The 27,801-nt window shown below is 40.8% G+C and overlaps 1 protein-coding gene across 2 annotated transcripts in view; it reads right to left on the bottom strand.

The window, feature by feature from the left end:
• The window catches only part of CDC73 (cell division cycle 73), a 136,942-nt gene that overhangs the window by 94,821 nt on the left and 14,320 nt on the right, over positions 1-27,801 (bottom strand). For both annotated transcript variants that reach the window (XM_002717688.5, XM_070054912.1), the window contains exons 6-9: positions 24,639-24,727; positions 12,852-13,068; positions 4,700-4,798; positions 616-694 (exon numbers count right to left, since the gene is read on the bottom strand). In XM_002717688.5, the coding sequence (XP_002717734.1) occupies positions 616-694; positions 4,700-4,798; positions 12,852-13,068; positions 24,639-24,727 (484 nt within the window). The remainder of the gene's footprint in view (positions 1-615; positions 695-4,699; positions 4,799-12,851; positions 13,069-24,638; positions 24,728-27,801) is intronic.

The raw sequence follows: 27,801 nt of genomic DNA, 5'->3' as shown, positions 1-27,801 counted from the left end.
TTGGTGGGTCAGAATCCATGCCATTAAATAAGAGTTGCTCAATTTTTTCTGTCAAGAGCCAGATATTATTTCCAGGCTTTGCAGACTACACAGCCTCTATAAAAACAACTCAAGACTGCTGTCATGGAGTTATAAAAGCCACAGATAATACACAAATGAATGGGTGTGGCTGTGTTCCAATAAGCTACAAAAATTTGGCCAGCAGATGTCATTTTGCCAATCCTTGCCTTAAACATCGCCCTATACTACACTGTCCTTTTTTTTTTTTTAAGACAGAGTTACAGAAAGAGAAGGTCTTCCATCTGCTGGTTCACTCCCCAGATGGCCCCAACGGCCGGAGTTGGGCACATCCGAAGCCAGGAGCCAGGAGCCTCTTCTGGGTCTCCCACACAGGTGCAGGGGCCCATGGACTTGGGCCATCTTCCACCACTTTCCCAGGCCATAGCAGGGAGCTGGATCGGAAGAGGAGCAGCTGGGACTAAAACCGGCACCCATATGGGATGCCGACGCTTCAGGCCAGGGTTTTAACCCGATGCGCCACAGCGCCGGCCCCTACACTGCCTCTTAAGTTCAGCACAACGACAGGAAGCAAAAGACAAACATTAAGCAACTTGCCTTCTTTTCCTTTGAATCTCTCCTGGTCATATCTGTTGTAGGCAGCCGGGATAGGCTGTTTCGTACGCAACGTGGGATCCTTGAGAAAGATAAGTCATGAGTCACATGTTAATATTCTCATATGCTATTTAGTACTCATAATTAAAACAATAATAATGATATTTTCTTCTAAGTTCTTTTTCTTACAACAGCCAGTAAGAAAGTAGGGAACAGACTACTAGCTCTTTTATGTCTATTTTTGAGACTAGAAAATTACCATCCCTATCGAGGACAATGGGAAGGAATGCCAAGAACACTTACACTGAGGCAAAAAGCGAAAGTCTTAGAAACAGCAGAGATAAAATGAGTAAAGTAATTTCATTCTGATTACCTAAATGTCTTTATGAATAACACTGTCCCTCCAGTTATGACTTTTTTGACAAAGAAAAAACATTTTAATCCAAGGGTTACTGAACGGACATTTAAAGTCTTTTAATTGAATTTTCTGCCAAATTGCATTCCTTATTAAATGAAATAAGACAACCATGACAATAAGCCCATTATAAATGTACAGGATAAAGCTGAAGTAATAAGTTATTTTTGTAAAATACTTGGTAAAAGCTATTACTCTAATAACACAAAATTTTTTTAAAGATTTATTTTATTTGAAAGGCAGAAATACAGAGAGAGAAAGAGAGAAAGAAAGAGATATTCATCAGCTGGTTCACCACCCAAATGACTGTACAACCAGGGTTGGGCCAGGCTGAAGCCAGGAGCCTGGAAGTCTACCTGGGTTTCCCACGTTGGTAGCAGGGTCCCAAGTACTTGGGTCATCTGCTCCTGCTGTCCCAGGTGCATCAGCAAGGAGGTGGATCAGAAGAAGAGCAACCAGGACTCAAACCAGTTCTCCTAGATGCCAGCATTGCAGGCAGCAGCTTAACCCGCTGAACCACACTAGCCTGACATAACTTAATTCACAAATGTTTTACCCAAAACGCACAACCTGTAACATAAAGATGCATATTTAAATAGTATCCCTGCGTCTGGATTTAAGTACTACTGGCTCCACTTCCGATTATAGTTTCCTGCTAAAGTGCATCTTGGCAGGTAGCAGATGATACTCAGGTACTTGGGACCTCTAGAACCACATGAGAGACCCAGATTAAATTCCTGGCTCTAGGGAACAGTGTTGTGGCAGAGCAGGTAACGCTGCCAGCTGCAATGCCAGCATCCCACTTGGTTCCTGTCCGCCTACACCACTTCCATTCCAGCTACCTGCTAATGAACTATAAAAAGTGTCTGTGCCCCTACTACTAATGTTGGAGACCTGGATAAAGCTCCAGGTTCTTGGCTTCAGCCTGGCCCAGTGCTTGCCATTGCATTCAGCTGGGAAATGAATTAGCATAAAGATTTCTCTGTGTCTCCCCTTCTCTCTTTGTAACTCTTTGAAGTAAATTTTAAAAAATCTTCTAAAACAAAAAACAAAAGAAAGATGGCCCAAGTACTCAAGCCCATCCCACCCATGTTGGAGACCTGGATGAAGCTCTTGGCTCATGGTTTTGCCCTGGCCCAGCGCTGGGTAATACAGCCATCTGGCAGTGAACCAGCAGATGGAAGACTCGTTCCTTCTCTCCCCTCTCCCTCTCCTCCCTCTACTACTCTGAAAGTCAAATATCATTAAACTAGTTATACTAGTACTCTTATCAAATTTATTTTTCTTTTGACAGGCAGAATTAGACAGTGAGAGAAAAAGACAGAGAGAGAGTTATAGACAGTGAGAGAGAGACAGAGAGAAAGGTCTTCCTTCCGTTGGTTCACTCCCCTAATGGCTGCCATGGCCAGCGTTGTGCTGATCCGAAGAAAGGAGCCAGGTGCTTCCTCCTGGTCTCCCATGTGGGTGCAGGGCCCAAGCACTTGGACCATCCTCCACTGCATTCCCGGGCCACAGCAGGAGCTGGACTGGAAGAGGAGCAACCAGGACAGAATCCGGCGCCCCAACTGGGACTAGAGCCCAGGGTGCCGGCGCCGCAGGTGGAGGATTAGCCTATTGAGCCACGGCTCCGGCCTCCAATTCATTTTTAAAATTACATAAAATAGGAATAATTTTATTTATATTTCTTCCTTTGTTGAAGCATATAAAAAGAACTAGAAGAATTTTCAGTAAAACCTGAAAGTATGCTGAATTTAAATACAGTAACTGCAAGGCAATTTACTTGGGGAGAGCCCACAGTGACACTTCAAAGAGGAGGCGGTCAGCTCTCAAGCTCGAAAACTGAGACACAGGGAAACGGCTGCGTGGCAGGTGACAGAAGAAATACATCCATAAACATGTCACAGGACGGCGTCGCAGCTCACTAGACTAGTCCTCTGCCTGTGGGGCCGGCACCCCAGGTTCTAGTCCCGGTTGGGGCAACAGATTCTGTTCCAGTTGTTCCTCTTCCAGTCCAGCTCTCTGCTGTGGCCCAGGAAGGCTGTGGAGGATGGCCCAGGTCATTGGGCCCTGCACCCACATGGGAGACCAGGAGGAAGCACCTGGCTCCTGATCGGCACAGCATGCCGGATGTAGTGGCCACTTGGGGGATGAACCAATGGAAAAAGGAAGACCCTTCTCTTTGTCTCTCTCTCTCTAACTCTGCCTGTCCAAAAAAAAAAAAAAAAAAGAAAAGAAAAAAAAAAAGGATGTCACAGAGAGCGGTCAAAAACAGCCCCAAGCCGGCACCGCGGCTCACTAAGCTAATCCTCCGCCTAGCGGCGCCGGCACACTGGGTTCTAGTCCCAGTTGGGGCGCCGGATTCTGTCCCGGTTGCCCCTCTTCCAGGCCAGCTCTCTGCTGTGGCCAGGGAGTGCAGTGGAGGATGGCCCAGGCGCTTGGGCCCTGCACCCCATGGGAGACCAGGAAAAGCACCTGGCTCCTGGCTCCTGCCATCGGATCAGCGCGGTGCGCCGTCCGCAGCGCGGCGGCCACGGCGGCCATTGGAGGGTGAACCAACGGCAAAGGAAGACCTTTCTCTCTGTCTCTCTCTCTCACTGTCCACTCTGCCTGTCAAAAAAAAACAAAAAAAAAACAAAAAAAAAAAACAAAAAAAACCAGCCCCATGCTAGACAGTGGGGCAGGGTACTTACCTTTCTTTTTGAATATTTTATTTATTTATTTGAGAGGTAGAGTTATGACAGAGAGAGGGAAAGACACAGAAAAAGGTCATGCAACCATTGGTTCACTCCCCAGATGGCTGAAACAGCTGGAGCTCTACTGATCCAAAGCCTGGAGCCAGGAGCTTCTTCTAGATCTCCCAAACAGGAGCAGGGGCCCACGCCATCCTCTACTGCCTTCCCAGGCCACGGCAGCCGGAATATGAACCAGCACCTATATGGGAAGCTGAAGCCACGAGCTGAGGCTTAGCCTACTCTGATACAGTGCAGGCTCAGGGTATTTACTTTTTTTCTTTTTTGAGGGTATTTACTTTTAACAGTCCTTATGTTACAACCAACAGTGAGCAGGCCAGCTATGGTTTACCTAAAATAACCACTCAGAGGGCTTTTCCTACATAAGTCCTTTCAGACTCTCAGGTGGGTATGTCTCGAGCTAATGATTACCACTGTAATACTTAACTTGTAGTCCTGGGAGGGTCCTCACATCTTTCAAGCACACTGAAGTTGCAAAAAGTTTAGAGCCCACTGATTTTAAAGCTTTTAAGATGTTTTCAAAGGGGCTAGCATTATGGCACAGCCGGTTAAGCTACTGCCCAAAACACCAGCATACCATATGGGCACCAACTGGGGTCCTGGCTGCTGCACTTCTGATCCAGCTCCCTGCTAACAAGCCTGGGAAGACAACATACAGTGGAGCAAATATTTGGGCCCCTGCTACCCATATGAGAGACTGGATGGAGTTCCAGGTTCCTAGGTTTAGCTTGGCCCAGCCATGGCCACTGTGGCCATTTGGGGAGTGAACCAATGGATGGAAGATCTCTCTCCCAGACTTGAGTCTCTCTCTATAACTCTGTCCTTCAAACAAATAAAACACAAATCTTAAAAAAACGACATCTTCAAAACCACAACACTGAAATTCCTTAAAATTACTATATAGTCAGTAAAAGATTCTTACCACAGGTGCCGCATTTGGGGCTGGTCGCTGTTCAGGTGCACGCCCTTCTTCTCTGGCTTTTACAGACTGAAGAATTGCAAAAATATTCTTGGAAAAATTCTGAAATATAAATGAATTTAATTAAGCCCATTTGAAATAAACTCTATATAACCAGTATGCTTATTTAATAGATACAACTAAGTTTTAATTTTTTTCCTATCTATATCGTAACAAGGCAACACTACAGGACATTTAAGTAAAAATCCAACTAACATCAAGAAACTGACTCAGAGACTGATTATTATAAACACAGTATTACTAACTGTATTATTTTCCTTCTATTTAAAGCACATAACTGGCTACAAATTTATTCTATATCTATTCAAATACACAACCAGGAAACAAGTTTACATTTAAGTAAAATAAAAATATGACATTTGGTGTCAGCAGTGTTCCTACTTCTAAAGGACATCAACTATTACATCCTTCTCTAGGTATACTAAAGTGCAGTGCTAATTTCAGATTGCTACAGAGTACATGTGATGGTCAAAGTTTTAAGATACTGTTAGAAATTAGTGAGTATTCTTCAAAGACAGTATTTAGAAATAAATGTTTGTATGAACAAATCTTAGCAACATTCACTATATTAAATTATGGTTAACTACTGCTAGGCCAGCGGAGCTCACTAGGCTAATCCTCCGCCTGCGGCGCCGGTACCCCACTTGGGGCGCCAGATTCTGTCCTGGTTGTTCCTCTTCCCTCTAGCTCTCTGCTGTGGCCTGGGAGGGCAGTGGTGGATGACCCAAGTGCTTGGGCCCTGCACCCACATGGGAGACCAGGAGGAAGCACCTGGCTCCTGGCTCCTGGCTCTGGATTGGTGCAGCGCACCGGCCATAGCAGCCATTTAGGGGTTAAACCAACAGAAGGAAGACCTTTCTCTGTGTCTCTCTCTCTCACTGTCTAACTCTGTCAAAAAAATAATAATAAAATAAAAAATGAAAAAAAAAGATGTATGGTAGCTACTCCTTCATGCAATAGTTTTGCCTGGCCCACTGAGACTACTCTTAGCTTTTTCTCCCTTACTATCTCTTATTCTGCCTACCATTCAACATTTCAAGGAGCATGTGTTACCATAAGCCTAATACCTTGTCTAGCATTTGAGAATAATATTATTCAACAAACACAAGGTCCCTTACCCAATGAACCTGAAATGGAACATGATTTGTCCTTCTAGATAATTAAGCACCGTTTCCTTCGCTCAACCACTCTTTGCACCTTACCCCGTCACGCACCTCACTAGTTTTTATTCTTTACATAGCATTCTCTTCCCTTTACTCAACTAAATTACCTGCCTTCGCTGGGTGCCTAGCTTAAAATGCAAGTCATAAGTACAGCTTACTTATGGTCTATTTTGTGATAAAAAGTCACAATCAACGTACCTCCAGTCAGTGCTTAGCAGTCGACTGGTTTTTAAGAACGAAATGAACATTATACAAATGAGTGAGTACATACAATGTGAGAGGCAGCTTTAATTGTAACTGTGACCACTGCACAAATAATTTAGAGAAGCAAACACAGATCTCTATACTGTTGAAAATTACTAGACTCCAAAAAACTTTCATTTGTGTAAGTTGTCACATTAAAAATTGAAGCATATATTAAAAATACAAAAATATGAAAAAGGGATTACATGTAACATCTTTTGAAAGATTCTTTTCCAAAATGCATAAAACATGGTGACAGCAAAGGATGGCACTTTTAAATTTCTGCAGATTTCCATAATGCTTGACTTACTAGAAGATGACTATGTCCTCATATTGTTTCCATACCTGGTATCTATTATACTAATTTGTCTGATCCAAGAATACAAAGACCGCGGCTCAATAGGCTAATCCTCCGCCTAGCGGCGCAGGCACACCGGGTTCTAGCCCCGGTCGGGGCGCCAGATTCTGTCCCGGTTGCCCCTCTTCCAGGCCAGCTCTCTGCTGTGGCCCGGGAAGGCAGTGGAGGATGGCCCAAGTCCTTGGGCCCTGCACCCACATAGGAGACCAGGAGAAGCACCTGGCTCCTGGCTTCGGATCAGTGTGGTGCGCTGGCCGCGGCGGCCATTGGAGGGTGAACCAACGGCAAAAGGAAGACCTTTCTTTCTCTCTCTCTCTCTCTCACTGTCCACTCTGTCAAAAAAAAAAAAGAATACAAAAAAAAAAGAATACAAAAAAAATATAGCTTCACATAGACAGTTGGTAAGGGGAGGAGAATTGTAACAGCTTTTTAGACAACCGTGAATATACTTCTTTGATATCACATCAAAATGGCTGTTTCTTAATTACTATACTGTGGAAACCACATTCATAAACATTTTACATTTTTACTTAAAAATCCATTGATCTGATGTTTTCTTGTGCTTGTAATGGATTTTTTTACCCATGTATGGTTTCTAACAGCATTCACTGGTTATTTGGATAATATCAATCATCTATTTGGCAGATTTTCTAAATATTAATGTTATCTTACACAACATCAACAAATTATATTTCTTCATTTCATCATTTGGGAGACTCATCCAAAGAGGCTTTAAGAACCAGAAACTTGGGGCTGGCATAGTGGTGCAGTGGGGTTAAGCCACTGCTTGAAATGCCAGCATCTTATAAACAAATGCCACATGAGTCCTGGCTGCTGAGCTACCAACCTAGCTTCCTGCTAATGGTCTGGGGAAGGCAGTGTGCCGAGTCGAACCCTGGAGCCCCCGTCACACATGTGAGACACCAGCATGGAGTTCCTGGCTCCTAAGTTCAGCCTTGCCCAGATCTAGATATTAAAGACATATGGGGGGCCAGCGCCGCAGCTCAACAGGCTAATCCTCTGCCTAGCGGCGCCAGCACACCGGGTTCTAGTCCCAGTTGGGGCGCCGGATTCTGTCCCGGTTGCCCCTCTTCCAGGCCAGCTCTCTGCTGTGGCCAGGGAGTGCAGTGGAGGATGGCCCAAGTGCTTGGGCCCTGCACCCCAAGGGAGACCAGGAGAAGCACCTGGCTCCTGCCTTTGGATCAGCGCGGCCATTGGAGGGTGAACCAACGGCAAAGGAAGACCTTTCTCTCTGTATCTCTCTCTCACTGTTCACTCTGCCTGTCAAAAAAAAAAAAAAAAAAAAAAAAAAAAAAGACATATGGGGAGTGAACTAGAAGATGGAAGGTATTTTTCTCTCTCTCCCTTTCAAATAAATAAATACATTTTTAAAACAAAAAGCAATTAGAAAAAGTTATGATTACAATAAACTCCCAAAATTCTAATTTTCTCATGAAAGCTGACACTGCGTCACTGACAACAAATACTGTCAATTGCTTTCCTTGAAGAAGACTGATTTCATTCATTTTTAAAAAATCTGCCAAATACCTAAATAGGAGAGAACTTCCACTTTGACTATGACCCTGTCGGAATAAGATCCAAGTCGGCGAACTCTAAAGGCTTCCATAGCCTTGGCAACTCATGACTAGAGCCTAGGGAGATTACTGATGCCATAAACAAGAGTGTCAAATTGTTAAGTCAACAACAGGAGTCACTGTGTACTTACTTCTCATGTGGGATCTGTCCTTAGTGTGTTGTCCAATGTGAAGTAATGCTATAACTAGTACTGAAACAGTATTTTACACTTTGTGTTTCTGTGTGGGTGCAAACTGATGAATTCTTTACTAAATATATAGTGAATTGATCTTCTGTATATAAAGATAATTGAAAATGAATCTTGATGTGAATGGAATGGGAGAGGGAGCGGGAGATGGGAAGGGTGTGAGTGGGAGGGAAATTATGGGGGGTGGGAAGCCATTGCAATCCATTAACTGTACTTTGAAAATTTATATTTACTAAATAAAAAAATTTAAAAAAATAAAATAAAATAAAGAGTTTTTTGTAAAAATCAGCTGATGCAGCTGGTGCTGTGGTGTAGCGAGTAAAGCCAGCCCCCGCAGTGCCAGCATCCCATATGGGCACCAGTTCAAGTCCCAGCTGCTCCACTTCCGATCCAGCTCTCTACTATGGCCTGGGAAAGCAGTAGAAGATGGCCCAAGGCATTGGGTCCCTAAATTCACATGGGAGACCTCTAAGAAGCTCCTAGCTGCTGGCTTTAGATTGGCACAACTCCAGGCCATTGCAGCCATGTGGGGAGTGAACCAGCAGATGAAAAACACTTCTCTCTCAGTGCCTCTGCCTCTCTGTAACTCTGCCTTTCAAATAAATAAATAAGTAAATCTTTAAAAAAAAAAGACACAATCATAAAAAGAAAATCAGCTGATTCACTTACAACTCAAATAGGGCATATATGCTGTTAATTGAGATAATCACCATATTTTAATACTCAAAGGCTAGAGTGCTTTTTACATTTCAATCTCATTGCACAAAATGCTAAAAGGACATATTCAAGGGTTAAGATTTAACAAAATTAATAAATTTTAAAGGTCATTAAGGACATTACTAGTGGGTGAAGAACACAATGACTACTACTGGAGCTTAGTCGCTACCTTCAGGCATGCCACTGTACCAGCAGTTTTGCCAACCACTGCTTTCACACCATCATTACAGAGATCAATATGGTGGAAAATGCAAATAAAATCTTAGTCGTATTATGAAATTATATGAGATTCACTCTCACTACTTTAAATAAAGTACTGAGAGATACAAACTCCAGAAGAGTCCATCAAAATGCTATTAGCTATTCTAGTGTGGAAGAATTATAGTTAAGTCTTATCCTTTGACTCATCTCTTTTTATCGGTTTTTCAACAATGAGCATGTATTACAGTGGTATAAATGTGCCCTCCAAGGTTCACTTGGAAACAAATTTAACAGTGCTGAGAGGCAGGGCCTTTAAATAGAGTTGAGTAGGTCCTGAATGCTCTGCCTTTGTGAACAGATTAAGTTGGAACTGAACAGATTAATTATCATGACATATGAGTTCAGATAAGAGAATGAGTTTGGGGGCCAGCGCTATGGTGCAGCAAGAAAAGCCAGCGCCTGCAGTGCCAGCATTCCATATGGGCAACCAGTCCAAGTCCAGGCTACTCCACTCCGATCCAGTTCTCTGTTCTGGCCTGGGAAAGCAGTAGAAGATGGCTCAAGTCCTTGGGCCCCTGCACCCGTGTGGGAGACCTGGAAGAAGCACCTGGCTCCTGCCTTCAGATCACATCAGCTCAGCTCCGGCCATTTCGGCCATTTAGGAGTGAACCAGCGGATGGAAGGCCTCTCTCTCTGCCTGTGCCTCTCTGTAACCCTGCCTTTAAATAAAAAAATAAATAAATTAAAAAAAAAAAAAAAAAAGAGCTCAGTCCCCTTAACAATCCCTCCCCCCTCTCTCTCACCCACATACTATCATCTGCCATGTTATGATACAGCAAGAAGAATCTTACTAGATTCTTACTTGATCTTGGACTTCCCAGCCTCCAGAACTATGAGCCAAATAAATCTGCTTCATTATAAATTACCCAGTTTGTGCTATTATTATAGCAGCACAAAACGGTCTAAGACATATACTAACTTATACAAGCTTAAAAATGTGCTAAACTTGTACTAAATTATACAAGTTTATAAATGCTTTCTCTAAAGGGCATTATAAAATCAGGCTGCTTTATTTGGCTAACTACATAAAAAAGTAAGTTTTTATATTTTTCATGGAAGCTTGAACCTGTCTTTTGTTCCTGAAGCTCAGAGAATAAAGGGCCCAGAAACTGGTATTAAGGAAGGTCTCTGTCTCATCTATTGAGCTGTAGGTACCTAAGACTATTTCTAACATTTATTAGATGAAACCAGTATAAAGAGCAACATGGACAAGTGATCAAAATATGATAATGCTCATAAAACAAACCTAGCTACCAAACAATTATTAAATTATGAACTTATTTTTTAAAAGATTCAGTGGTACCAACAACATTAAATGAGAATATTTAAGTTTAGAAATGGCATAAGCCTGCCACCTAGAGCCCAAAGGAAATTATTCATCTCAGTTGAAAAGTCAATGTTCAGACAAAAGTAAAAAAATCTGTTTTATTTCTTTACTATCTGCTTTAGATATCAATAATTATAGTGAATACTCATGGATCAATACAAATCAGTCACAATATCATTCAACTTTTAGCTGTATCAGTGATAATATGAGTAACTGATCATTTTATTATAAACAGAAAATATCATTTTTTTTCAAAGATTTATTTATTTATTTATTTAAAAGGCAGAGTTAGAGAAATCTTCCATCCACTGGTTCAGACTCCAAATGGCTGGGACTGGACCAAGCCAAAGCCAGGAGGCACAGCTTTATCCAGGTTTCCCATGTGTGTATGGAGTTCTGAGTACTCGGGTGTTCTTCCACTGCATTCCCAGACACATTAACAGGGGGCTGGGATCACATGCAGGACAGCCGGGACTTGAACCAGCACTCGTCATGCCACCATCCCAGGCTGCAGCTTAGCCTACTAAGCTACAATGTGGGCTACCCTTCCCTCCAAAAATAAATCATTTTTTAAACACTCTTCTCTAGTAGCTTTATTCTTACAATGTCAGAGTAAATTTCAGACTAAAATCTCAAAATTCTACAATCAAAATCAATCTGCCTAGAAGAATGCTGAAGTGATGAACAGTGAAGCTCATCACTAATTGCCATGATTCTTCAAATATTCTTAATTAGATCATTTAACAACCGTACATCAGAGGATAATGAACGTTTAACAGAAAACTGAGGTGTAGAACAGGAAAGACTGATGAAAATATACACATGAGACAGAATCAATGTTTCCTTTGCAGAAATTCATGTTATCTTTCAAGGTCTGAAGTGTACATCTCAGGGCCAGTGCTGTGGAGCAGTGGGGTAAGCCTCCGCCTGAAACAGCAACATCCCATATGAGCACTGGTGTGAATTCCAGCTGCTCCACTTCAAGCTGGCTCCCTGTCAATGCACCTGGGAAAGAGTTTGTGCCCCTGTGGCCTACATGGGAGACCCGGATGAAGCTCCTGACTTTCGCCTGGCACAGCCCTGGCTGCTGTGGCCATTTGGGTAATAAACCAGGGATTGGAGATCAATCAATCAGTCTCTCTGTGTCACTCCCTAAAACTCTGCCTTTCAAATAAAAAAATTTTCTTAAACTGCACATCTCCTTTAACCAGAAATTCATTTTAATCCTTTACTAGTCACATAACTGAACAAAGTTATATATGTGTAAGAATGTCTTTTAAAGCATTATTTGTAATAGTGAAAGGGAAGGAAGGAGGAGGAAGGAAAAATCAAAGGGGAGGAAGTGGGAGGGAACCAAGGAAGAAAAGAGGCAGCGGACAAAGAGAGAGAGGAAAACCCCACAGTCTTGGAGCAAAAACAACAAAATAGCTCCCATAGTGAAGAAGCAAAAAAATAGAAAGTCCTACATCCACAATAAAGTATAAAATATACTCAATAAATGTCTGCTGACTGATTCTCTACTTTATGTAGAAAAAATTCATGATATCAGCTCTGATGACCAAAGAGCTTGCCATAAAACCCTCCAGACATGAGGTTATGAGGTTTCTTTTTTTTTTTTTTGGACAGGCAGAGTGGACAGTGAGAGAGAGAGAGACAGAGAGAAAGGTCTTCCTTTGCCGTTGGTTCACCCTCGCAGCCGGTTTGCTGTGACCAGCGCGCTGCACTGATCCAAAGGCAGGAGCCAGGTGCTTCTCCTGGTCTCTCATGGGGTGCAGAGGCCAAGCACCTGGGCCATCCTCCACTGCACTCCCTGGCCACAGCAGAGAGCTGGCCTGGAAGAGGGGCAACTGGGACAGAATCCGGCGCCCCGACCGGGACTAGAACCCGGTGTGCCGGCGCCGCAAGACGGAGGATAATTAGCCTAGTGAGCTGCGGCGCCGGCCCAAGACATGAGGTTTCAACAACAACAACAACAACAAAAAAAAACTGGGTCACTCTAATTTACAAATGGTATGTGGAGAGGCTTGCGCTCTGATTCAGATTTTATCAACTTCTTGAATGACTGACAGCCACGTTCAGGAATGCAAGGACAAATATGACCACTTGGAAATCTGTATTATTATTGTTCTTTCGAAGAGTGAAAACTACAAACTTCCTTCTAATAAAAAATGTTAAGCAATTCCATAACCAATCACAGACTAACCACAGACATGGCACTCTAAGAAATGAGTAACCTCTATTACCTTTCCCGTGCTCTGTAAAATCGTTGTTCGTGTCCTCCACACTCTCTCCCTGCTGACAATATCTCGAGTCACATCTACCTCGGCGTCTACAAAACTCCTCTGTTTGAGGGCAGTGATGTCATCATCTAGATCAGTTTTGATAGTAGATCTTTTCTTAGCCATAATTTTGGCTTTGATTGCAGCAATTTTTTCCACTGACATGGCTTCAGATAAAGACCTAAAATCAAATTCCTTTTTAAATTTTCAAAGCAAGAATTCCTTGAGCACATCACAAATACATTGTTACAATTTTCTAGTAAAAACACTTTAAGTAACAACAATTAAAGCCTTCTTTCTATAAAAATGACATATTTTGTACTCTTACAAGATTTTAACACATAAAGAAGGTTCATGCAGATATACTACTGTGAGTAAATTAATAAATTCCAGAAGAAACAATGCAACAAATGTCTTTATATTTATCATTTCCCTCCAAAAGAGCAGTAACTCATTAACATGAGTGTTTTCTTTGTATTTTTTGAGACTTTGTTAGTTAACCCACATCTATTCACAGAAAATAAACATACATATCGAGGCCAGTTGTTAAGAGGGTCCCAGAAGAGGAGTATGAAATTCATTATATAAAGACTTCAAAATTATAGGTTTTCTTGAAATTTATTTCAAGGTTTCAAAACCGTATGTCACAGGGTACAACATATACATAGGTGACAAAGGCTTTTATATACCACAGAAACACATACCCCTTTTAAACTCTGGAAGAAACCATAGTTTGAACACTTTATCTTCCCTGCATCTGATTTTCAAATAGCCAAAACAGCAAAGAGAGACAGGCTATATTTTCAGAACTATGTATAAAAAGCGACTTAATACTTAAAGTACAGATTTTGTAAGATGAATCTTAAGCAAAGTGTCTTTTTATATAATAAGATAAAAAGAATTAAAAAGTGTTTGAGTACCTTATTAAGAGTAGACAAAAATATTACTTTAGCCACAAGATGAAAATCTTGAAATATGTTTACACAAAATCTGGAAAAAGGACAGAAATTCCTGCAGGTTTAAATACAGCAGTATTATAAAGTAAACTAATTTTATTCAGATTAGGTATGAAGATACTTTATAGCAGATGATCAATATGGGTATGGTGGTATCTGACTCATTTTGTGTGACACTGTGCAACATTCCCCTAAAATCTAAAGCACCTAGAGTCAAGTTCAAATGCTCTTCTAAACTATAATCAAGCCTGCACTGGACTTGGTATCACTGGACTTTATTTCCAGCCACACTAAAACAGAGTGACAGGATTAACCTTCCTGTCTTAAATTACCAGTGAAAATGACAAGACACCAGGTTTAAAGGATATTAGATTATCAAACAGTGTAGAACAGTGATTTCCTGACAAATGAGAAACCAACAAGGTGAGCCCTTGGTGGCTTCCGAGATAGGGCATTAAGAAGAGAGCCCACAAAGACCTCAGAGAACTCCCGATTTGAGGGAATGCAGCTGGGGCGACAGCAAGACCAAGGTGGCGAGAATTCACAGGACAAAACACATGAGAAGAGAGCTACACAGATTCCTTGGAGTATTCCAGTAGAATACCAATTAGTACATGAAGATAACGAAATCATTTAAAGCTGGGTAAAGAATCAATCATCCAATGGAATTAAAGAGAACAATGCCCAGTGCTTACACAGAGTGAAGAACAGTACCTGTTCCCACCATCCAGATTAAAAGCCTCATATTCTCAGGGCATTAGAAAGCATATTATTCCCCACTTAAGCAGTAGGGAATAATTATGCTAAGTGACCATTGTTCAGATCTTACAACCAAAACCCAAAAACCTGTTTCCAAGGGATTTAACTGGGGCCCAGAACAAATCTAAATAAGATTTGGAAAAATACAAAAATGTCTACCACTCAACAGAATAAACTGCACAATGTCTGGTATCCGATGAAAGATAAAAACTGCAAAGAAGCAGAATATTAGCCAAAGAGAGGAAAAAGAACAATCAATCATAAAAACATTTTTAAAAGTATTATTATAATAACTATATTCCTTAGGTTCAAAAAGTTATTTTTTTAAAACAGCAAAATAAACTTCTAAGGATTAAAAACTACAACACTAGGGGCTAAAAATATAACATAGATTACAGGAAAAATAGACTTGAATAAACAATAGAAAATATCCAAAATAAATTATAAAGCAATTTTTAAAAATGAGAAATAACAGAAAATTGTTGTAATAAAATGGGAAAGAATATAAATGACTTGTCAGACTTGAAACAAATCATACAAATTAGAGTCCAGAAAGATTTGAGGAAACAATGGCAAAATATTTCCAATCTAATGGAAATTATAAACTCAAATTCTTCAAAGAAGCTCAATGAAGAAAACCCCTCCAAATTCACACCATAATTAAATGGCTCAAAACCAGCAATAGAGAAACTAAAGTACCCAGAGAAAGAAGGACATATTTCATGAGACAAAAATATAAAACATACATGTGAACTGAGAAGCAGATGCTGATCCAGTCAAGCCTACAGTTAAAGTCCTGGTCAGCACCTTAACTGCAGCCTCAGGAGAGAGACTGTAAGACATAGAAGCCACCTGTAGCTACTGACTCCCTTGAAATGAGAAAATAAACGTGTGTTCCATTGGCCCAACTAATAAAAAAAGAGAGCGAGAGAGAGAGATAAGACCCAAATTAATAAAATTGGAGATAAAAAGGAAATCTAAGAAGACACCACAGAAATAAAAAAAATCATCAGAAATTACTACAAACAGCTGTAAGCCAACAAACTGGGAAACCTAGAATAAACAGATAGATTCCTGGACACATAAAAACTATTAAATTGAAACATGAAGATACAGAAAACCTCAACAGACCAATAACCAAGAGGTAACTGAATCAGTAATAAAGACCAGCAACAAAGAAAAGCCCAGGAACAAAGGGCTTCATTGCTAAATTCTACCAGACATTTAAAAAAGAACTAATCCAATACTTCTCAAGTTATTCAAAACAAATGAAAGGAACAGAATTATTCTAGATTCTGTCTGTGAAACCAGCATCACCTTACTTCCTAAACCTGAAAAAGATCTAACAAAGAAAACTATAGACCAATTTCCTCAATGAACATAAATCCTCAACAAAATTATAGCTAATCAAATCCAACAACACGTCAGAAAGATCATTTGCCCAAAAAAAGAGGGATTTATTCCTGGTATGCAGAGATGGTTCAACACTGGCAAATCAATTAATGTGATACATCATATTAACAAATTAATTAACAAAAATTATATGATTATCTCAATAGATGCAGATGAAGCATTTGATAAACTGTATCTTTTCACGATGAAAACTCTAACCAAACTGGGTACAGAAGGAACCTTCCTCACCACAATCAAGGGAATTTATGACAAACCCACGGACAGCATCCTAGTGAATGGGGGAAAGTTGGAAGCATTCCCACTGAGATCTGGAACCAGACAAGGATGCCCACTCTCACCAGTGCTATTCAATATAGTCCAAGAAGTTTCAGGCAGAACCATTAGGCAAGAAAAAGAAATCAAAGAATACAAATTGAGAAGGAGGAAGTCAATTTGCAGATGACATGATTCTACACAAAGGGAATCCAAAACACTCAACCAAGAGACTACTGGAATTCATAGAAGAGTTTGGTAAAGTAGCAGGATATAAAATCAATACGTAAAAATCAACAGTATACACAAACCATACCAAGGCTGACAATGAACTTCTAAGATCAATCCCATTCACAATAGCTACAAAAAAAAAAAAAAATCGAATATCTTGAAATAAATTTAACCAAGGATGCCAAAGATCACTATGATGAGAATTATAAGACACTAAAGAAAGAATAGAAGAAGATACAAAAAAATGAAAAAAACTTCCATGTCCATGGATAGGAAGAATCAGTATCATCAAAATGTCCAGTCTTCCAAAAGCGATTCACAGATTCAATGCGATATCAATCAAATTACCAAAGACATTATTCTCAGATATAGAAAAAATGATGCTGAAAATTCATATGGAAACACAGGAGACCTCGAATAGCTAAAGCAATCTTATACAACAAAAACAAAGCCAAAGGCATTATAATACCAGGTTTCAAGACATACTACAGGGCAGTTATAATCAAAACAGCCTGGTAACCAGTACAAAAACAGATGGGTAGACCAATGGAACAGAACAGAAATGCCTGAAATCAATCCAAGCATCTATAACCACTTATATTTGACCAAGCATCTAAAACCAATCCCTGAAGCAAACAGTCTCTTCAGTAAACAGAGCTGGGAAAACTGGATTTCCACATGAAGAAGTATGAAGCAAGACCTCTACTTTATACCATACAGAAAAATCTACTCAAAATGGATCAAAGACCTAATTCTATGACCCAATACCTCAAATTATTAGAGAACATTAAGGAAACAAAGCAAGATACTGGCACAGGTAGAGTTCTTGGAAGAGACCCCGAAGGCATAGGGAATCAAAGCCAAAATTAACAAACACATGGGACTACATCAAACGGAGAAGCTTCTGTACTGCAAAGGAATCACTCAGGAAAATAGAAAGCCACTGACAGAAAACGGAAAGGCAACTGACAGAATGGGAGAAATTATTTGCAAACTATGCAACTGAAAAAGGATTAATAACCAGAATATATAAAGATATCAAAAAACTCAACAACAGTAAAACAACCAACCCAGTGAAGAGACAGGCAAAAGAATTAAACAGACATTTTTCAAAAGAAGAAAGGAAGAAAGCATATGGCCAACAACACATGAAAAAATGCTCAGGATCACTAGCAGTCAGGGAAATGCAAATCAAAATCACAATGAGGTTTTACCCCATCCTGGTCAGAATGGCTTTCTTACAGAAATCAACAAACAAAAATGCTGGTGAGGATGTGGGAAAAAAGCCAGCCTAATCCACTGTTGGTAGGAATGTAAGCTGGCACAGCCACTATGGAACACAGTATGGAGATACCTCAGAACTAAGAATAGAAACCTAAGATACGACCCAGCCATCCCACTCCTGGGAATTTACCCAAGGGAAATGAAATCCGGTCATTTACAACAAAATGGCTAAATCCGGAAAACATATACTTAAATAAACCAGTCCCAAAAGGACAAATAACGTATGTTCTCCTTGATGTGTAAGAACTAACAGAGCACCTAAAAGGAAATCTGTAGAAGTGAAACTGACACTTCGAGAAGGAGTGACCTGAACAGCCCTTGTCTTGACTGTCAAGGAATATTTTTTTTTCTTCATACTATCAGTTGAACTCTTAACACAGAGTTAATCATCTGTGTATAGTCAATTGAAAATAGATATCAGTAAAAATAAGAGTTGGAATAAGAGAGGGAAGAGGAAATTTGTAACTGAAGCTGACAGTTCTGCATACATTCCTATGGACTTACTTCTAAGAGTATAGTTTAAAAACTTGCCATGGAACCCCAAACCCCATTAAGCTAGGTGGTAAAAATGCAATCTTAATTGTTAAAGTGATCATATTAAATGTTAAAGTGTTAAAGTGATCATACAAATTTAATCAAGTGTCTCATAGTGATAATGGAATTAACAAGGAGAGAATATTCCAACATGGCAAGCAGTCTACACAGCAGACTCATAGAATGACAGTCGCTTTAAGTAACCCTCTGACCTCAGAATCAACCCCTTATGGCATCCTGGTCTGGCTGAAAAGCCCATGAGAGCATTTCAGGCATGGAAAGCCAAGACACTGTGGCAAAAAATGTTCCACATGAAGTATCTGTGAGTGAGACCGCAGCGGAAAGTGGTGGCCATAAAAGAAGGATGTACTTTTCTCTGAAGGGAGGAGAGAACTTCCATTTTGCTTATGGCCTCATCTAAATACTGAAGGAGTTTGTGGATTCAAAAGGCTTCCGTAGCCAAGGGAGCTCATGTCAAGAGCCTCGGGTGGTCACTGACATCATACACATGAGTGTTAATTGTTAAATGAACAACAAGAGTTACTGTGCTCTAACATTCCATGCAGGACCTCTGTCCTCAATGACTTGTATTATGAGAGTTAAATGTAAAACTTGTTATCAAACAGTTTTGTGTGTGTGTGTGTGCAAACTGTTCAAACCTTCACTTATTTAGAGTTGGTCTTCTGTGTATAAAGTTAATTGAGACCAAATCTTAATGGAGAATGGTACTGGGAATGGGACAGGGAGGAGGTGGAAGGGTGGGAGTTTAGGTGGGAAGGCAGGTATGGTGGGAAGAATCACTATATTCTCAAAGGTGTACTTACGAAATTTGTATTCCTTAAATAAAAGATTTCTTTGGGAGGGAAAAAAAAAGAAAATAAATGTGTGTTGTATAAGCCATTATCATTTGGTCTACTTTGTCATACAGCATCAGATGACTAATAAAAGGAGAAACAGTTTAGCCATGAAACATAAATTCTCATTTTAAATTCATATTAAGAAGAAACAATCAGGGGCTGACCTGGTGGTAGCAGGTAAAGCCACCAGCATTCTAAAAGGACACTGGTTCCAATCCCAGCTGCTCTACTTCCCATTCAGCTCCCTTTAATGCGCCCGAGAAAGCAGCAGAAGATGATCCAGGTGTTTAGACCCTTGCACCCAGTGGGAGACCCAGAAGGAGCTTTTGGGTCCTGGTTTCAGATCAGCCCAGCTTTGGCTACGGTGACCATTTGACAAGCGAACCAGCAGATGGAAACCTGCTCTAACTCTGCCTTTCAAATAAATAAATCTTAAAGAAAAAAAGAGTCAGTAAAAGAATTTGGCACTATCTAAGATTCATTTCTAATTAAAAAATAATTCAGCAAACTAGAACTATAGTAATAGATGGATTTTAATCAACCTCATAAATAGAATACACTAAAAAACCTAAGCTACATCATTCGTAATGATAGAAGACAATGCTTTCCCCTAACAACATGAACCAAAAAAAAAAGAAAAAAAAGGTCTAATCTCAACGCTTCTACCCACCACTGTATTGGACATTCTAGCCAGTACAATGAAGCAGAAAATAAAGGTATCCAGTTCCGAGGCCAGAGTTACAGTGCAAGAGGTTAAGCCGCTGCTTGCCATACCAGCATCCCATCACACTGCCAAGCCTTCTGCTTCCAATCAAGCTCCTAGTTAATGAGCCTGGGAAGGCAACAGACGACAGCCAAGGGACTTGGGCCCTACCACCTATGTGGCAGACTCAGAGTACCAAGCTCAGGGCTACTGATTCCAGCCTGGCACAGCCCCAGCCATTCCAGCAATCTCAGGGAGTAAGCCAGAGATGATGGGAAATCTCAGTCTATCTCTCCCACCATGTCTCTAGAACTCTGCCTTTCAAATAAATAAATAAATCTTAAAAAAAAAAAAAAAAAAAATTCAGTTCAAAAATAAAGAAGCTATTTGTAGAAAATGATTCACTATGCAGAAAATCTAATGAAATTTATAAAAAAAAAAACAGAACGAATCAATGAGTTTATCGTGATCACAGGATACAATATATGAAAACTGTTATTTCCATATAAACAATAAACAATCAGGAATTGGCATATTTAAATATCTCTTACAACAGCATTAAAAATATGAAATGCTTATAAACAGGTATGACAAAAAGTCTAATATTCTATTATAATTGTAAAACAATGCTGAGAGAAACTAAAAAACTATGTCTCCATCAACCAATGGAGAAATATACCTTATTTACAGTTCAGAAGATTCAGTATCTTTTAAATGCCTGTTCTCCCCAAACTGGTCTAGAAATTCGATTCAATGTCAATAAAAATCCCAGTTTGCTTTTATGGAGAAACTGACAAATTATTTCTTAAACTCATGGAAATGCAAAGGACCAAAAACATAACTGAAACAAAACAAAGTGCAAGGCTAATACTACCTGAATTTAAGACAATTAATTTCAAAGACAGAATAATTAAAACAGAGTGGTACTGGTAAAAAGATCATGAACAGAATGGGCCCACAAATAGACCTAAATATGCATAGACAACTTTTCACAAAATTAAATCATAATTCAGTGGAGACTTAATGGTGCTGAGACAATTAGCTATTCATATTTGCAAAACTGAACGTCAAGTCCTGTCTTATAAAAATCCAATAAACTTTGATCAATACCACGCACCATATTTCAAAGAAAAAACCTGAAACTGTATCAGACTCAAACGTAAAAGAACTTTTTAAGACTTACATGAGAAAATGCAAATGATCTTTTCAGAACTTGTTTAGACAAAAGAACACTCACAATAGAACAGACTTTATAGAAATTAAAATCTGCTCTTCAAAAGGCAGTGAGGAGGAAAAGACAAGCTACAGACAGACAGAAACACATAAGAACTTATATCCAGAATACAAAATAACTTTCAAAACTCAACATTAAAGAACGCAACAAAAACTGGGGAAAAAGTTATTGACGCTCCACCAAAAAAGAAAGGATGAAAAATTAAGCACATGAAAAGATGCTCACATCATCACTTATCAGGAGGAAAATGTAAAACTAAATCACAGTGAGACACTACCACACACAAATTAAAATCACTGAAATAATAAAGCCTGACTACATAAGTGTTAGAAAAGATGTAGAGAAACTAAGACATCACTGGAGGAAATGTAAAATGCACAATCGGTTTGGAAAACCATTTTTTAAAAAGTTATACACACGCCGGCACCACGGCTCAATAGGCTAATCCTCCGCCTTGCGGTGCCGGCACACCAGGTTCTAGTCCCGGTCGGGGCGCTGGATTCTGTCTCCGTTGTCCCTCTTCAAGGCCAGCTCTCTGCCGTGGTCAGGGAGTGCAGTGGAGGATGGCCCAAGTGCTTGGGCCCTGCACCCCATGGGAGACCAGGAGAAGCACCTGGCTCCTGCCTTCGGATTTGCGCGGTGCACAGGCTGCAGCCCGCCGGCCGCGGCGGCCATTGGAGGGTGAACCAACGGCAAAGGGAAGACCTTTCTCTCTATCTCTCTCACTGTCCACTCTGCCTGTCAACAAAAAAAAATCTATAAAAAAAAAAAGTTATACACACAGTACTATACAATCCCACTGTTCTTCCCCTAGGTATTTTCCCCACGAGAAATCATAGCATATATCCATTTAAAAATTTATAGACAAATGTTCACAAAAGCTTTAGCCGTAATAGCCAAAAAATTACAACAAGCATAATGCATCAACAGATGACTGGGCAAACGAGTGAGTGGGTACATCCATACAATGGAAGAGTACTCAGCAATAAAAAGGCATGATTTACTGATAATGCCAAAAGCTTAAGTCTCAAAATAATTGCGGTAAGCAGAAGAAACTAGATATCACCTCCCTCCCCCCAAAAAATATACACTTTATAACTCATGCACATATAATTCTAGAAAACAAACTAATCTATAACAGTGGTAGATCACTGGCTGCCTGATGCAGAAGTGGAAGTGAGAGGTTACACAGGAAATTTAAAGGGATGATGTTATATTCAGTATCTTGCTTATAATGATGGTTGTACATATGTAAATACACATGAAAACTTACATACTTTAAACATGCAAAGTTAACTATACATTAATTATATCTCAATAATACGCTTTAAAATCTGCACTGAATTTTTAACTTTGGATAAAACTTCCACAAGGATAATGCACCACAGAAATACTATAAAGTTGATTCTAATTATAGTAAAAATTAAGGGTCTGCAAACTAAGGCCGCAGGTCAAATCCAGACATGACCATCCACTGATGTATGATCTATGGCCGCCCTTCCTGCAACAGAAGTTAAGCAGTTGCAAAGAGACATCACTGCAAATCCAAAAATACTGAATAGTCATCCTTCAGAATACATGGGTGATTGGTTCTATGACCCTCGTGGATATCAATATCCACAGGTGCTCGAATTCCTTAAATAAAATGGCATAATATTTGCTTATGTCTACCTACATCTTTCTGTGTACTTTAAGCTATCTCTAGATTTCTTACAATGCCTAATACAATGTAAATGCTATGCAAATAGTTATTATATTGCATTAAAGAATGAAGGAAAAAAATTCTGTACATGTTCAATACAGACATAAGCTAATAAAAACAGCTTACAAATAATAATAAAATAAAATATTTTTAAAGAGTTATTTGAAAGGCAGAGTTACAGAAAGGGAGAGACAAAGAGAAAGAGACAGGGACAGGCACAGAGACAGAGAGAATGAAAGCATCTGCTGGTTTCCTCCCCAGATGGCCACAGTGGCCAGGACTGGACCACGCCAAAGCCAGGACCCAGGAGTTTTATCAGCTTACTCCCATGGGGATGACAAGGGCCTAAACATTTGAGCCATCCTCCACTGCTTTTCCCAGGCCATTAGCAGGGAGCTGGATCAAAAGTGGAGCAGCTGGGACACGAACCGGTGCCTAAATGGGACGCTGGCATTAAAGCTGGAAGCTCTCCCCACTTCGCCACAATGCTAGTCCCATAAGTTATTGTTCCAAATATTTTTGATCCACTGTTGGTTGAATCCACAGATACAGAACCATGGAAATGGATCCTCTGGTATAGGAAGTTGAATGTATATGGCACTTTCCAGAAAAAGCTTGTTGATCAAGAAATTTTTTGATAAAATAGATGAGGTTATGAACTAATTCTTCAGAAAGATCAACGTGGTAACAACTCAAGACCAAGGCTTTCCAGAATGCATAAGCATAATGGCTTCCGGTCTTCCACGTATCAGAAATCATGGCCGCCAGTTAGCCCTCCGCATTCACAGGTTCCACAGCCATGAATTCAACAGCAGTTCAGAAGAAACAATTATGTGGGTTTACAGTCGGCACAGCAGTCATGCAGGCCCCGGGACACCCACATCTCATGTCAGAATGCCTGGGTTTGAGCCTCTGCTTCACTTCCAAGTCCAGCTTCTTGTTACTACGCACCCTCGGAGGTAGCAGTGATGACTCAAGTACTTGGATCCCAATCACCCACATGGGAGATCTGGACTGAATTCTGGGCCCCACAGATGTAGCTTGGCCCAGCCCCAGCTCTTTGGGCATTTGGGAAGTGAACCAGAAAATGGAAAATCTGTCTTTTTTCTGTCATCTTTCTATCAAATCTTTTTTTTTTTTTTTGGACAGGCAGAGTGGACAGTGAGAGAAAGAGAGAAAGGTCTTCCTATTCCATTTGTTCACCCCCCAAATGGCCACTGCGGCCGGCGCACTGCAGCTGGCACACCGCACTGATCCGAAGCCAGAAGCCAGGTGCTTCCTCCTGGTCTCCCATGCGGGTGCAGGGCCCAAACCTGGGCCATCCTCCACTGCACCCCGGGCCAGAACAGAGAGCTGGACTGGAAGAGGGGCAACTGGGACAGAATCCAGCGCCCTGACCGGGACTCAAATCATTCTTTAAAGAATGGCGTCTGTATTGCCCACAGACAGACTTTTTTTCTTGTCATAACTCAAACAACACAGTATAACTCCTATACTGACTGAGCACTTACACCATATTAGGCATTACAAACCTAAGTAACCGAGAGATGATTTAAAATATATGGGAGGATGTGGGCAGGTTATATACTAAACCTACACTATTTTCTCCAAGGGACTTGGGAGCACCCACAAATTTTGATACACATAGGCAGTGCAGGTGGACAGTCCTCATCAGTACAGGGATGACCACGTCCTTCTGAACCTACAGCACAAGAGCATATAACGAATACAAGTAAAATGTCAACAGCACTTTCCTAACTCATTTTCTACATACATTTAAATAGTAGAAACTTCAAATATCTACTTTGTACTCAAGAAATCCTTACCTAATCTGTTCAGTTTGTACAATCCCTTCTTTATGACCCTCCAAACGGGCAGCCAATCTTTCTTTATCGAGGCGCACACACTCTTCATCCTGGAAACAGCAACTGGTTAGTGAGCATTTTATTTAAGTTTAAAAAAAAAAAAAAAAAACATTTTCTTACCCAAATTCCTATTTATACAGATCCAAACATTACTGTCTTCAGATCAATTTTAAGACTATTTTGAGGGGCCAGCACTGTGGTCTGGTAGGCTAAGCCTCCGCCTGTGCCACTGGCATCCCATGTGAGTATCTGTTCAAGTCCCAGTTGCTCTTTGATCTAGCTCTCTGCTATGGCCTGGGAAAGCAAAAGAAAATGGCCCAGCCAGCATCGCGGCTCAATAGGCTAATCCTCCGCCTTGCGGCGCCGACACACCGGGTTCTAGTCCCAGTCAGGGCCCCGGATTCTGTCCTGGTTGCCCCTCTTCAAGGCCAGCTCTCTGCTGTGGCCCGGGAGTGCAGTGAAGGATGGCCCAAGTACTTAGGCCCTGAACCCCATGGGAGACCAGGAAAAAGCACCTGGCTCCTGGCTCCTGCCATCGGATCAGCGCAGTGCGCCGGCTGCGGCGGCCATTGGAGGGTGAACCAACGGCAAAGGAAGACCTTTCTCTCTGTCTCTCTCTCTCACTGTCCACTCTGCCTATCAAAAAAAAAAAAAAAAAAAAAAAGGCCCAAGTGCCTGGGCCCCTGCACCCACATGGGATATCCGGAAGAAGCTCCTGGGTTCGTGTCCCAGCTGCTCCACTTTTGATCCAGCTCCCTGCTAATGGCCTGGGAAAAGCAGTGGTGGATGGCTCAAATGTTTAGGCCTTTGTCATCCCCATGGGAGTAAGCTGATAAAACTCCTGGGTCCTGGCTTTGGCGTGGTCCAGTCCTGGCCACTTTGGCCATCTGGGGAGGAAACCAGCAGATGGATCGTCTCAGCTCTGACCGTTGCAGCCATCTGGAGAGTGAACCAGTGGGTGGAAGACCTTTCTGTCTGTCATTGCCTTTCCATCTGTAACTCTGCCTCTCAAATAAATAAATAAAAATCTTTAAAAAAAAAAAATAAAAGATTACAATACGGATCACACTGCACTGGAACTAACTACAGATGTTCACTGTACTAATGGTTCTGCATCCCAGTGAATCCATCATAAACTGGAAATACATTTAGAACATGTAACCTACCTTTAAACATGCTAAGAACACTAACAGTGGTCTACATTTGGCCAAAATTATCTAATTCAAAGCCCATTTTTAATAAACTATTGACTACATCATGCAACTTACTGAATACTATATCAACATGAAATGGTTTCTACTGAACACATACCACTTTCACATTACCATAAAGTCAAAAATTTCGAGTTGAACTATCCTAAATCAGGGATATCTATAAAAGGTCACCAAAACAAAACCTTGCTTATTCCTTTTTTTCTGTGAGTTTTTTAAAATTTTATTTATTTATTTCAAAGAGTTACAGAAAGACAGAGACAGAAAGATCTACTGATTCACTTCCCAGATAGTTGCAACAGCCAGGACTAGGCCAGGCCAAAGCCAGGAGCTTCATCTGCGTCTCCCATTTGGACCATCTTCCACTGCTTCCCCTATCTATTAGCAGAGAGCCAGATCATAAGTGGAGGATACAAATTGGCACCTACATGGGATGTTGACATTGCAGGCAGCAGCTTTCCTCACTACACCACATCATCAGCCTCCATTTTTCCTGTGATTAACACAAGTGTTCTTCACATAATATTCCATTATTACTTCTACTCAGAAAGAACACACAAATCCCTTCTAAAAAAATTCGTAACTAAATTTTATAGATGTCTTTACCACAGTAAAATTTCATTTTAGATCTAGATTTTTTTTCCATGTGTTGCCACAGGTCCTAAATATATCAGCACAGATGAAAATACTTGAACTAAATCCTAAATGGTTTTTAAAGCATGTTCCTTACAATCCTAGGAGTTTCTACCAACAGTGCCCTGTTGAGAGTCACTAAGAACTTGTCGATCTTGGTGGCTCAGCTTTTATCTTTATTATTTACGTCAGAGTATCAGAAGAAACTTAGTCTAAAAAGAGTCTGGCTGCTTAAAAACAAATTAAAATTTGAAACCTCTGTTCCAGTTCAATACCCACTTTCAATGAATAAAAATACTTTGAACCAGAATGTCTATGAATAACAGAATATGAAACTATAAAAAGCATCAGCGAGGTGACAGCACTGTGGTTAGTGGGTAACGCTGCCAGCTGTGGTGCTAGCATCCCATATGGGTGCCGGTTCAAGTCCTAGCTGCTCAACTTCCATTCTAGCTTCCTGCTAATGTGCCTGCGAAAGCAGAAGATGGCCCAAGTCCTTGGGCTGCTGCATCCACATGGGATACCAGGAAGAAGCTCAGGCTCCTGGCTTCAGATTGGCCAGCTCTGGCAGTTGTGGACATTTGGGGAGTGAACCAGCAGATGGAAGATCTCTCTCTCTGCCTGTTTCTCCGTAACTCTGCCTTTCAAATACACAAATAAACATTTAAAAAAAAGCATCAGCATATTCAAGATATCCAAAAAGATGGTAGAATCCAATTCCTAATAATTAATCATTTAAAAATTTTAAATCCGACACATCCGCTGAGATGAATACAATGTTTTCATTTCAGCAAGTGTATTAAATTTTTGCCATTTTAATAATACAATCTGGATTAATCAAGTTCCTGAATGAAACAGATTTTTATTTATTATTATCTGAAAGGCACAGAGACAGACACCGAGAGGCCCCATCCACAAGTTCACTCCTCAAATGCATGCAATGGCCAGGGCTAGGTCAGGCCAAAGTTAGCAGCCAGGAACCCAACTCAGGCAGCAAGGACCCTTTCTGCCTCCCAGGCCATTGCTTTCTGCCTCCCAGGGCCTGCATGAGCAGGCAACTGGAATCAGGAGGTAGAGCCAGGACGCAAACTAGCACTTTTTATAAGGAATACAGGCACGTTAACTGCCAGGCCAAATGCTGCTCCAAGAAACTACCAATTTCACAGACAGCTGCAGGGCCAGCGCTGGGGCACAGCAGGTCAAGCCACCACCTGCAACACTGGCATTCCATCTGGGCACCAGTTTGAGTCTCAGATGTTCCACTTCCAATCCAGCTTCCT

This window comes from Oryctolagus cuniculus, chromosome 13, assembly GCF_964237555.1.
Source record: "Oryctolagus cuniculus chromosome 13, mOryCun1.1, whole genome shotgun sequence".
Lineage (NCBI taxonomy): Eukaryota > Metazoa > Chordata > Mammalia > Lagomorpha > Leporidae > Oryctolagus > Oryctolagus cuniculus.
The sequence above is the reverse complement of the archived record's forward strand: the minus strand, read 5'-3'. Positions and strand labels throughout refer to the sequence as shown.